The sequence below is a fragment of the Daktulosphaira vitifoliae genome, unplaced genomic scaffold, assembly GCF_025091365.1.
Source record: "Daktulosphaira vitifoliae isolate Bord-2020 unplaced genomic scaffold, ASM2509136v1 Scaffold_1, whole genome shotgun sequence".
NCBI lineage: Eukaryota > Metazoa > Arthropoda > Insecta > Hemiptera > Phylloxeridae > Daktulosphaira > Daktulosphaira vitifoliae.
This window is the reverse complement of record NW_026099572.1, coordinates 14,197,888-14,212,312: the sequence shown is the minus strand read 5'-3', so window position 1 is coordinate 14,212,312 and position 14,425 is coordinate 14,197,888. Positions and strand designations below refer to the sequence as shown.

The 14,425-nt window shown below is 24.4% G+C and overlaps 2 protein-coding genes across 3 annotated transcripts in view; one reads left to right on the top strand and one right to left on the bottom strand.

The window, feature by feature from the left end:
* The window catches only part of LOC126894351 (synaptic vesicle membrane protein VAT-1 homolog), a 33,013-nt gene extending 19,218 nt beyond the window's left edge, over positions 1–13,795 (top strand). Inside the window, exon 6 of the mRNA XM_050665298.1 lies at positions 13,697–13,795. Coding sequence (XP_050521255.1) covers positions 13,697–13,755 — 59 coding nt within the window. The 3' untranslated portion in view covers positions 13,756–13,795. The remainder of the gene's footprint in view (positions 1–13,696) is intronic.
* Positions 1,382–12,469, bottom strand: LOC126894354 (protein pinocchio). 2 transcript variants are annotated; one of them, XM_050665304.1, is made up of 5 exons: positions 12,090–12,469; positions 2,940–3,065; positions 2,667–2,822; positions 1,861–1,990; positions 1,382–1,793 (listed from the first exon to the last, which is right to left on the bottom strand). In XM_050665304.1, the coding sequence occupies exons 3-5, from the start codon at positions 2,810–2,812 to the stop codon at positions 1,677–1,679; spliced, it is 393 nt and encodes a 130-aa protein (XP_050521261.1). In that variant the 5' UTR covers positions 2,813–2,822; positions 2,940–3,065; positions 12,090–12,469; the 3' UTR covers positions 1,382–1,676. The 2 variants fall into 2 exon arrangements, with proteins under 2 accessions (XP_050521261.1, XP_050521260.1); XM_050665303.1 differs by lacking the exon at positions 2,940–3,065 and having other exon boundaries at positions 1,385–1,793; positions 12,090–12,467.
* Positions 13,796–14,425: the final 630 nt, after the last annotated feature.

Genomic DNA, 14,425 nt, shown 5'->3' with positions numbered 1-14,425 from the left:
TTTTCGTGTGAAAATTCTCGATTTTATTATTTATATTATATTTAACTTTATAATGCTATAACTTATTGAAAAGTTTATGGATCCACACAATTTTTTTATGACAAATAATATTTTTTAATAAACCCTTTTTCATTCGACATACTTTACCTTAATCAGGATATTAATAAGGAACCAGCAGATCAAGTAGCTTTTGGAATAAAACACCAATTTTTTTAAAATTAAACACTATCTAAAGATTTGCATCGAAGCGTTTATTTTTGATAGTGATTTTAATCACTGTAAGATATCATTATACTTGATCCAACTATGCCACGTCACCACTGTGCCGCGACCCCCCTGTGCTGGGTTTTTTATTATTTCTCCGTAAAAATTACATATTAAATTTCTTAATATTAATTACATACTATATTTAATTGCTTTAATATATATTATTCATAAATTATACTTCTAATCTAAATGCTACTAATCAGGATATAATTAAGGAAATAGGAGTTGATGTTTNAGGATATAATTAAGGAAATAGGAGTTGATGTTTTTTTTATAACTAACATACTTAGCATAACAATGTATAGAATAGAAAATATAGATTTTAATATTTTCCTCTAAAATGATATTTACAAAAATTTTCTAAAATAATATTTACTTGCTCAAAAAAATAAAATAAAAAAATAATTTGCTAAAATTCATTTTTTGAATATAAATCATTCTTAATTTTCGAAATGATCATTTTATAACAAAATGTTTCGTAAAAAAAATATGTTAAGTTAAATTTTCTAAAATATTGGTCTTATGTAAAATTATAATCAGATTTATTGTTTTACTGTTTTAATAACACTAATGATCTAAATAGGATTGTTGAAAACTGTTTATTCAGGGTACTACGATTTTAAATAGGATACAATTAATAATAAAAAAAATTAGTGATGGGCATTTTCAAATATCTTAAACTATCGATTAACTATTCGAATTTTGTTTATACCACCAAATATTTTATTTTTAGCATAAACTATCAAATATTTTCTATACTATTCGAATAAACTATCGAATATTTTTACTATTCGATATTTCCCATCACTAATAATTACATACAATAGGGCTTAATAACCTATTTTATGAATATATAATACAAAGTAAAATGTTGACAGTACAATTTTAATGGTTAAAATTTGCACTACACCTTCAATCAGTTAAAGTCATTTCAAGTCTGCATATGCGAGTGAAATTCTACGATATTGCATATCATAAAAAATGAATATTAATGGTGACATACATTTAGCTACTAAAATTATGAAAATTAATTTTCTATGTGTTTAATTAAAGTTTATGTATTTGAACAAGTATTACTAAAAATAAAAACCCAATTTTTAAGAAATAAATAGTATTCTTTATTGCAGTACAATATTGTTTTAAAAAATGTCTGTCACAAATAAATTAACAAAATTAAATACACTGCATTTTGTTGTACAATTTTCATAGAAAATAAACAGCCGATAAATATTTACAAAGTATATAATTTTCTAAGTCGTTCTTCAATTTCTTCTGTAGAAATTAACATAGAAAAACTTTATACGTGATGTTTTTACCGAATTAAGAGTTAAATTATGTAATAATAAACATGATAAACAATGTTTTTATGATAGTCATCGGTAAACTTATAAATAATGAAAAAAGTTTTTTTAAAATGTAGCTTTGACTTTTTCTAGTCGACTACAAATTTGATTAACATCACGGCTCATCTCTTTACATTTGGAAGAGCATTCTCCTATCCAACTTGCTTCTCCGCTTCTGTGAGACTGCAAGCATAAATAACCCGTTAATAAATAACGAAATGATCACGATTAAAATATTTATGATGGTTACCTCTTCAAGATCACGTTTCCAAATATTATGACAATGTCCTGCACAAATAGGACAAGGCCTTTCCAGAGAATATCCTCCGCATTCTAAACAGTCGAGTGACACGTGATGTTGCTCCCAATTCACTCCACATCTGAACGATAAAAATATATAAAAAATGACTTATTATTTAGTAAAATTTTACATTACATTACAGCTAATTAGCTAATTATTGTAAAATATACCAAATATATAGAACATGGCAGGAAGAATGTTGTCAAATGGTCTTAGTATAATTGATGTAAAATTTGACTAGCAATCAATAGAAGGTTTTTTTATTTTAAGAAATATAGGACTTTTTTTTATTTTAGAAAAAAATTTGAACACAGTTTAAAATAGTTCCCGAACAATTCCAAATGTTTTGAAAACTAAAATTTTAGGCGTTAAAGATTTATAGATCAATAGAATACAACTCATAGAACACAACTCATAAATTGAAATACTTAAAATTACCATTAATTTGTAAATATTACGTCATGAATAAGTGTAATAATAAATATTATATTTAAATATTATTCTGAGTAACGAATTCTAGAGTGCTAATAATTAAGTTTCAATTAATAGGACTACTTGTATTAATGCACATTTAGTGTAATTTTTTGAAAGTCTCGAATTTCTTTACTAATAATAGCAATTTTAAAGGGACTTTATTTTATCTAATAACGCTTGTATGAAAATCGATAAGAGATCATTTTATTAATTGCAATACAAGCAATGAAAAAAATGATCAAATTCTACTTTAAATTTGATAAATATAAGTTATTTTTTACCTAAAACAATATTTGAAAACTCCCTTGAGTTCTTCGAGCGTAACAGCTTGCTCTATGTCACTTACTAGATCAATATTATCAAGCATTTTATCGTTTATGTTCATTAGGTTTTGGTTACTCATTGATTGAACACTGGTCAACGACATTTTAAAGTCTCTATAAAAACAATTGTAATAAAAACATTAGTATATAAACAAGCATAAATTCATCATAAATCATCAAGCATTTTTAAATAAGAAGTTAAACGGATTTCAAAATATAAACTATAATTACATTTTAAATTATCAATTAAAAACTACTTTTTAATATTTGATATCATTCTTCATCAGTGCACATTTACATTAGAACATGAGATATAAATTTTATTTTCGTTGGTCAGCATACGTTATTTTTTAGTATCTATTAAAACATTATATAATGCGATGTTATGATAACACTAAACATACGATTAATGCATAAATCTAATATTTGAAATAGTATTTATAAAATATTTTTTCTTTATTTTTCATTAAATAAACATATCTCTTAGTACGCAAAATTTGTACTTCTGAATTATTAAGTACACAATCTTATCAGTTAACTCATTACTTACGTCTAGATATATTTCATAAAATGAGAACTCAACAAATACAAATATAATACACGAGTTTAACATTTCAACAGTTAATCATGACAGATTATTTTTTGAACATAGATATAATTTTTATATTGGGATAGACTGTTAACTTGAATAAATATGAAAAATTGCCTGTTTAATAAAATCAATCATTTGATATTATCAGTATATTAACTTATGTTATGTACCTAATCAACATATTATTTTGAGAAGTTTACATTATATTGTGTTCAAGCTATCATACAGAGTAGTTTTCATAAGTATATTTAATTTAAAATTTATATAAAACAGTCCGGTAAAATGGACATAGACAATGTTCAAAAAAGCCATGCCTTTTAACGAGAAAATTCACATATAAAAATTAAAATAAGCATTGTGAACGTAACAATTCATTAAAATTGTTCATATTTCTTTAAATATATTGATTTATAATGTATTATGTAAAATATAAAGGTATCTTTTCATTAACTTAGAAGAATGATAAAACAGAAAATTAGTTTCTGAAAATATAATATTTTTCTTTTTCCTCGCCTCCAAAGGCAAAGAAAAAGAAGGCTTTTGAAAATAATTCATCAACTGCTTAACAATGAAAATCAATGGATTTTTCTTGTACATATATTTTACTATATTGATTTCCAAGACACAAAACTCAATTTACTTTCTTTCTCTGTTTTCCGTTTAAATAATTTTAATGACAAAAAAATTAGTAGTCAAATATTTTAAAACCATATTGATTTATATTTAGATTTTATCCTTTTCTCAGTAAAAAAAATTCTTCGTTTAAATTCTAATAAGAAACCGGTAAAAATAAAATTTACTGCGGGAGTCGATTTAATTCGTGTATGAAATTACATTTCAATTTTAACCATTAAAAATATTAAATAGATAACAGTTATAATAAAATGTTCTTAAAATACGAAGTAATAAAATAAATTACATAAATTCTACTTAATAAAAAGTCTAAAAAATAGATTCGACCAACTTTTGAAGGTTAATGAATTCATGAAAATTACCGTCCCTACCAATCACTGTCAATGTTTAATATGTAATCTAACATAAAAATTATCATAGGCTATAGTTTAAATTCAAAATCAAATGGTCAAAAAATTTTAATTAGTTAACGTTACCTATTACTAACGTTCTATAGGAATTACTTCAAATGTATTTATTATAATGGTTTTTCCAGTTAAAACAATGACGTAAACAATATTATAATTAATAACGTTAAATTACAATAATTTTTTTTACAGAAAAATCAGTGTATAAATATAAACCATTATGATTTATCTATAACACAGTACGTATATTGGAAAGTACAGTACGTAATCTAATAATTAGACACTAATAAGACATTAAAAGATCATTCAGAAGAAACTAGTACCCGCGGCCTTCACAGTTGGACGCATGCACTATAAAAAATGAATTGACAAAGGAACATTCTCGAATCACGCGTTAAATCATTAGTAACCATTTAATTGACTAAGTCGCAATGTTCAAACAAATATTTAGTAATCCCATCAAATTTAGTTCCCACCTAATAACTAAAATATTATTGGTATGTTGATAATTTATACACACTTTTAAATATTTCAATAATTGTAATTTAAATATAATTATAGTTTAAACCAACATACATGCAAATTTATTCGCTATAAGAAATTAATTACTGGTCATGCATATGCCAGTGGGTTATATAAAATTCAAGTTTTAGGCACTAAATAGAAGATAATTTACGCTTCATACTAATGAACATATTATTTTGACATAATTAAGTTATATTATCTCTAGATACCACTACTAGATGGTTTTTTTTAAAAATACCATTCTAAAATAGTTTGTATTGAAGTGCATTTAAAGAAGGATAAGTAAAGAAATTATTGAGCGTTATACATTTTACTTAAAGTGTTACCGAGAAATAATTTTGCATAACGACTACACAAAGCATTATAATGATGAATTATCGTTGGTTATTTTAAATAAATATTAGGCTTATGTATCACAATAAAATACTATTGTTTAAATGTCATTTATTTTGGTACTTGAGTATCAGTTACAACATGTAACCTGTAAATATTAAAACCATAGTTGTTTATATAACAAAAAATTATTTATTTTTTTGTTCACACTAACAATTTTTTTAGTGATAACAAAAACCATTTGTACCCTCTTCAAAATACAATATTTATTATTTTTATGGGATTTAAAATTTGTAAAATCTAACAATATTAAAGTTTTTAGTTTTTATTTAAAAAAGGAAGTATACCCATAAGAACTAATTAATTTAGTAACATATTATTTTAATAATATAACTAAACAACCTTGGCTGCAATTCAGCTTCTCTGCAGTTGTGGAATTTAAATACTTAAGGAAAATGTTCTTATATTCATATTAAAAAAAAAATCGATACAATATATGCAATATAGACTTTTTAATGAGAATTTTAAACAAAAAAAAACTTTATGGTTATATACTATTACATAATATTACATTGTTAAAGTATCTTTTATTTACATCAAAAAACCAGATAAATACCAAAGTATTATTGTTTGAGCTGCAATTATGCAGTAAATACTGGTATAAGGTTTATTTTGAAAATAATTCCTATATTTTATATATATATATAAGATTAGATGAAAGGAATAATAAACCTTGAAATTCTAGTTTTAAGTCCGCTGACTATATTGGATGGCCATTAATATGCTATTGCAGTCAGTTTCCGGTTGAATAACTTATATACAACTTATTCTTTGTTTTTTTTTAATAATGGTTCATTTAAAATGAAATGTTTAAAGTCCAATAGATCCAATATTTTTTAATTTTTATAAAATCAGAATTATTTTAATCATAATTAATAAAATTTTATATTCTCCACTAAATGTCTATTTAAGAAATAATATAAATAAAAATTCAAATTTTTATAAACGTTATTTGGAGAACACATATATGTATTTTCCAGACACGTATAGTTTCATAGAATATGATTCTATATTAAAAATATATTATATATATTATTATTTTTTATTTTTTGTTTAATAGTAAATTAAAGTCTAGTATAGTTTTTCAATAAAATGACGACCTTGTTACCTTTCCTTTTAAATGACTCACTCAACGTTAATGATTACAACATTTTATAAACATTTCCTGATATTAATAATATAAAGTAAGTATAACCCGACTAGTTTAATTGTGATCACTTAGTAGTGTTTGTATAACATTTGAAGGAATTTCAAGAATTTAATTAGTGAGAGCCCCTCATTCTCTGAATCATGATGAAAAATGAAATTGTTTTATAATATATTGATAGTAAGATAGTATAAAAGATTTTAAAGTGGAAGGGCAACTTTAATTTGGTCACCCCTTAAAAATGTATGTAAATCATCATCATTGAATTAGTTTCTAGGATCAGTTTAATTTAACAGCGTTTTACACCGGCTGTCGATCTGACGCAACGTCATTATGGCTGAGGAGACACTATAAGGGCAAGGTATGTGTCACAAGTAAAGTTCCAAGTTTTTTTATAATTATCTATCCAGAAACCAATAGCAAGCATTAAAAAATTATATTATATCTTTTTCCTATTTAAAGCAATACAAGTTACCAGTGTTTTATTTTTATTTTATTCGCATCTTCTTATTTAATATTCAATAGCAAATATTCAAAATTTAACTTTGAATTACATTTTTCTTCCTAATGATTTTTAAATAAAATTTGTTAATTCAAATGCAATGTTTAAGTTAATTAAATTTTGTACGTAATTCATAGCGTAGAAACCATAAAATAATAACAATAATAATTAGAAATTCATTAAACTTGCCTTATAGTATAGAGTTTTAGTAAAAAATAAAAAATAATATGAATAATTAAATAATAATTGAGTCTACAAAGTGTGAAAAACAACATTCATTGATAATGTAAAGCGTAATTTTCTCTACAATAGAACACATACGAATTATATGATCAAATGTGGTTGTTAGAAGTGGTTTATAGCTTTAATATTATTGGAAATGTTGACTTTAATAAGTATTCAGGTTTACCCCAAGTAATTTAAAAATAATAAATCTTACACATGCAACAAGGTCGAGCAAATTTATTCATACTCGATGATTGATAAATACGTTTAATTTTTTACATTACCTAATTGATCTTTAAAGGAAATGAAAAAGTAATTTTAACAAAAAACTAGTATGAAATAAAATTACAATATTTTAAAATGAGATACAGAGAAAACAGAATAAAATATATTATCTCAATAAGATCTAATATATGAATTCCTTCAGAAAAAAGGAAAATAAATTATTTACCCTAATTATTAAAAGTTCATTAAAATTGTAAAACATTCTTTACGAATACAATTAGAACTTATAGCAGACAAAAAAAAATGCAAATCCTCATTACGCAGTTTGTTTAATACTTAGGTATTAGAAATTTATTCATAAACATTTTCCAACCCATCTATAATCAGATCATAAATACTTAACGTTATTATAATATAATATTAAAATTAAAAGGTCTTTGAAAAGATAACCTATTAAAAGATAATAATTTAAAAAAACTCATTTTTTTCTCCGATATAAGTTTAATCATAATTACTGTTAATAGTCAAGAAATCTAATTGAAATTAAATAAAAATTAATATAAACAAATTGTTTTAAATGTATGTAAACAAAAAATTATGCAGTAAATAATTTTATAGATTGTTACGTTAAGAAATATATACATCCGGGATATGCGGCCTTCATCTGACCTTCTATGTATTGTCGTTAAAACTTCTTAGAGTATGTGTGATATACTATTGTGTAATTTCTAAAATCTGTTAAAAATATGATTGACAAGACCTTTCATCTATTTAACTTATATAATTATAATATCGTCTGACTACTGAACTCGGTGTTTTATCATTATCATTTGTTCGTTAATCGTTCAGCTCACCAAACTGTTTCCATAAGATCACAAATATTAATTATTTGTTGAAATATAAATACATTTACAAAAAGAGATAAATGATAATGGTTCTATTAATGATTCAAAGAACTAGTCAAACTATGTGGTCACATTAATGTAGAAAGTATTCAAAAACTTATTGACAACTACTTGTCATTTACTCAATACTTATGTTATGACATGAATAATAATTTACTTGTGAACTTTTTTCGACATTTGCGTAAATGATGACGCATTAGTGCAATATTCTATTTTAGTCAAACAAAAATAGACAAGAAGATATTATTGTTAGACATGTTTTTTTTGTAAGTAACAAATTCAACATTGTACACAATTAGAATTGTCTCATGTTCTTAATTGGTTTTATATGGAGAATGATAAAAAAGTATAGTCAACATTCACTTTATTCGATGATTGTATATATATGAAATATATATATTACATAAAAATATACCTTAATCAATAAATTAAACACGTGATCAATATACAGATGTCTCATCATGTTCTGATATCTTTGACTACTTTTAATCCTGCAAATATTTAGCGTTACTTTTTTAAAAACAAAACAATAATATTTAAAAACTAGATCAAAAGGACTTTTTTTATTGTTGATAAAAAGTTATTAAAGATGTCAGAATCTGCTGAGACACTTTGTTATGTTTATATTATGCCACGAGAATTTACTCATTAAAATCTATTAATTATTAGGATTTAAACGTGAAACCTTATGCGTGCTTAACTATATAACATAATATAAACAAAGGTCATTTATCAGAAATTAATTACTATCTTATGTGTTCAACACGTGATTTCGAGTTTTCTTCTAATGGATGAAAAAGTTTTATTAAATTATTATTGCATATGATACGTATGTTAACTTAATTAAGAGTTAGCATATCTTAAAATTTTAGTATAAAATAATAATAAAGTGGATTAAAGAAAAGGATAAAAACTTTAGAGTTAACTCGATCGATAGACTTTTTTTTTGTCTTTTTTAAGATAATAATAATTATTTGAATTTTCAGGTATGAAAATATTAATTATAAGTTGTCAAATTTCTTCTACACTAGTATTTAAATTTAAAAACTATTAACTGGCACTATTATATATAAATGAACATTTAATTTGTATATGGTAAAAAAATAAGAAATAACTTCCAATTATATTAATTTTCCACGATCGACAGAATTTTGTAAAAGGAAAATCAATAATAAAAACTACCTTGAATTAAATTATATAATTGAAAAAATGAATTAGTTTCCAAAGGGAAAGTTTTCAGATAGTAAGTTATAGAATACTATACTAGTAGTACGTCATTTTCCTTTTACTAATTGGTATACTTCAAGTGGTCTGGTTCTATTTACCATTACAAAAATTGAAAATGTTCAATATCATAATCACATTTAAAAAATATTAGAGTCACGTAACTACGTCATTTTTATGTTTTTGTTTTCTTTTAGCAAGCCATTTAACATAAGATATATAGACTAAGAACATCTAATATCGATGGATAAAACCGTAAATGAAACAACACTACGATGAATAACATTGCCAGTAGCTACAGACCAAAACAACAATTATTAATTAATAATTGTTGTATGAATGTATGAAAGCTTTAACCTCAGGAACTAGTGTTACTTAGTTTTTACACTGTGCTTAATATTACAGAATATAAAAACGTTTTCTCAAATAATGAAGGGCGAGAAATGCATACATAAATAGGTACACCATAAAATGTTGTGACGTCAAAAAAATAGTCAATTGCTAAGACAGTACAAGCATAGCAAAAACTAACACCGTTCTTTTATTATCGTGACCTACTACTATACATGGTTTTTAAACAGCCAAATTTTGTTCTGTCATTGTGTTTATAATCTTTCGACATTTTTAACTAGTACGTCACTATATTGAGTATAACTTATTAGCACATGGAAATAACACATGTTAAAAACACTACGATAAACTTATGAAATATATTATTCACATTTACATTTCGATAACCATTGTTCAGGTGTTGGAAGAAAATGGAATAATCGTTATTATGTTAAATTAATGTTAAAACTATAAGTATTTAAAAATCACATCTGCTTACTTCAAAATCAAATTTAATATTACACACATGCACATTAAATATTCGTATTCGTATAATTATGATTTGTCACAACAATACGCGTTTTCTTCAGCCCATTCTCAAGCATGAAAACGAACAAAACAATAACCATTTTTAATTCAACGATTTCAATTTATAAATAATTTATCATCATTTTTTTTAATATTCAATAAAAGTTTACTTATGAAATGTTTAAAAATTATTTTTAGTTGTTTCAAAAAAGATTTCTCACAAAAATCTTGTTTAATTTACCGAATAAAATAACAATAAAGTTAACAACAATAATTATTTAAAAAAAAAAAAAGTTTAAATTTCTTGAATATAAGTAATTGTAAAGAGGATAGATTACATACATTTAAAATGTGTATGGCTTTTGAGATGATAATTTAGAGAGGTGATATCAGAAAATATTCGTTGAAAGTAAAGAAATATTAATGTCTATTACCATGATGCAATAAATGAAATATTTGAGAACGTTAACGAGTCGTATGATAAAAAGTACTTTCGAATAACTTTATTGAGTAGGCCAACATCGTCGATAAGAATATTCACATTTTTAATAAACACAGGGAAGGTCATTGGTGTTTGTGTTTTGGGCTTTATGTTAAGGTTATAACCTCGAAATAATTTTTAGCACCAAACTTTAATAGAAGATACAAGGTGAACATATGCTTCCCTTTGCTAAATCGATAAACCGTCCATTGTCAAGGTCGTGAAAGTCAATCACCTTACCAAAATTACCTAAAACTACCTACCTATACACAACTATTGTTATGTTGTAATTTTTCTATATCATTTATTTTACACAACAAATAAAATAGAAAAAGCGGAAGTAAACACTAGTTTAATTGTATATAAGTTTAAATTATGCATTTTATAATCTATGAGTCATTTAACAAATTTGGAATTTGTTAAATATAAAAGCAAAAGGATGATGTTACGAAGGAAATTGCAATTTCACAAATAGAAATCATTTTTAAGATTGTCGGATGACTTTCATTTGATCCGACTTATTATTTTATGTTAGGTAAATGCATCGTTAATGTTTAAAATCGAATGAATTCATGTACTTTAAACTCGTTATTGATACCAATGAATACAAACATTAAATTATTTAACTGGCTATAAATTAACGGTTTTCAATAAAGAACTTTAATAGTTCTATGAAATAAATTAAAAACAATAAAATGCGACACGTGTCACAAATGGGGCGCAACAAATTAAAAAATGAAATTGTGATTTAGTTATTGTATTTACTGAGCAGTTTATAATTGATATCAAAATATTATAGGACGTAGGTTTTCTATTATTCAGTAATTAAGAAATTGCGGTACAAAAAATTACTAGTAAATTTTTTTAGTTTAACATAGCAATAAATTATTTTCCGGGAATAAATGTAATATTTAGAACCATACAATTTATCATCGAAGGTGTAACAGTAAATATTTTTGAATATTAATGTTTGCACTAAACTTGTACCCGTGAACATTTAATAATTGGAAATATTAGTCGCATATGAGTTATTGACTCTGAGTTATTTAATACACATTATTTAACTCATCACTATATTAGATACACATATTTTTATCGAATTAAAAAGTGTATTAAATAACTTGTTCTATTTAAAAAACATAAGTAGTTTTAGTAAGAGCTTTCAAATCGAAAAGTATGTAAAAAATAAAAATTTATCAAATTTATTCTAACATCTTATCATAAATACCAAGTATAAATTACTTATAAAAGCTTAGATACTCACAATAATACTGAGAACGTCAGGTATGTATAATAGAATAAACTAATGAATTTCGTTGGTAGTTAAGGTAGAAAATATCACGAATTATCGGAAAAATTCTGGCTTAGGTTTTAAATTTTTGACATTTAATAAGACTGCCGCTTTATTAAGTTGACTTTCAAACAGCGGTGATCGATAAATAAAATACAGTAGTTGAATTATAAATACAATTTATATTAAAACAAAAATATAACGTAAAGAAATACCGACAGGAGTGTTGAAAAACGATATTTTATAAAGATATTCTAACACTCGTTTTCGGAAAACCCGCTGGAATAAATTCCGTACACGCTAAACGACCACAAATTAACAACTGTACGGCAACGCCACGACGCGAGAATACCTTAACATGATACGACCACGCCACAGATATTCAACACCCCGCGCTCTCTCCTCCTAGCCTACTACTAATTCAACGATCACCGTTCAACATGAATTCTTAAGACTGTGCCCAACCGTCTTGCTGGCTTGACCTCAATGAACTTTTAAATATAAACCTATTAAAATTTGGAGAACAGATAATAGCTGTTGCTAAATTCTGATGCAATTTTTAATAAATTTTACACGACAAATATGATTGATATAAATAATGACTGTTGTATGGTTAAAGCGAATAATTAAAAATGCAGTTACAGGTAGTGCCGGATAAACCGCCGGTGCAAGCGAGCCCGACTCTTTGAAATATTTGGGGGCCCCAATATTATGGATATCGAGTACTATAAAATAAAATTGGTGCTTGGTAAAATGTATATTTTGTTTTTTCAAATGGTATATTGAATTTTACTTTGAAAGTTTATTTAATTTATTCCCATCGATGGTGAATGGTAATCGTAAATGTTTGATCGATATTCGATTGTTTAGTATTTTAGAAGGCTGGCTTTATTCTGTAGATAATAATATACTATTAATTTTATTATAATTTGTACTCCATTATTTTGTAACTATAGGGTTATCATAGTTTTTTACTTGTGACTTTTTTTTATAACATTTTAGCTTTGATGCAAAGTTGAGAAGGTATTAATTTTACTATGATGTGTTTCTTTTTTGTATCTGTTACCACTTTTTCTCAGTTCTCACCGAACGATATGTCAAAAGATCACAATCGTACCTAGTCGAAGATATTACCCTCGTTCCCCGTAAATGGGGGAAATCTCCAAATAAATTACAAATTTAAAAATCGCTAATTTTCGACATTTTTTCAACTTTTTTTATTTAAAACTGACATAACTTTTTTAAAAATCAATATCATTTTTTTTTATTGATGCATGATGTCTTTACTTATCATTTGGCATATATTTTTTATAAATCTGACCATTCACCTGCCCATAGGAGGTGATTTAAAATTACAACTTTTTCACAAAAATTTTTGGGCGGAAGTACTTTTATCCAAGGAGATACATTAAATATAATTAAAACACTTTATATTAATTGGTAGACAAAAAATATTACTCCTCGTGGTATAACTGAATTAAACATAAGTATGTCAGGAGTTCATTTAGGATTACTATTTGATTCAGACCCTCAAAAAATAAATAGTTTAATGACAAAATTATTTAAAATGTTGAAAAGAGGTTATATAAAACCCATTATTTTTGAAACGGTTAATTTTGAAAACGTTAGTAAAAATTAAAGAAAAATTATATTATATTAACTAGTAAATTTTACTTTTGAAGCTATTAATATTATTTAAATAGTTAAATATTTGAATTTTGATTTCTTAATGAACTTCACAATATAGAGTGAAATTAAAAGTTAACTTCTATTTTATGTTCTAGGTAATTGAAGCTCAGAACTTTTAGCCGAAAGAAAAAATTTTGGCAAAGTTATTTTAGCTTTAAAGTAAACTTTAATCTGATTTTTATTGAATTTAGATTAAGTTAGATAAAATTATTCAGTGGCCTAAACAGTGGTAATGAGGGTAAACCCTCACCATTGATAAAAAAAAAGCAATTATTTTAGATAATAAATCACATAAAAAAGGGTTTATAAAATTGTTTTTTTGGTAAATCCTATAAAAAATTATAGGTATACATTTTTGATTTATTATAGTTAAATTTGTTGCATTAATATATTGAATGTTTAGTTTTTATTTCTATTGAATTATATTTCGATACAATACCATAATATAATTAATATAATTTTTATAATGTAATGTAATATAATATAATATAATTTAGTATAATATATTATAATATAATTTACCACTTTATATTGTATTTAATGTTTATAAATTTTATTATAGTATCTAAATTTATTTATATAAGTTTAATCCATAAAGTAACTAGGTTTTATTTAAATTC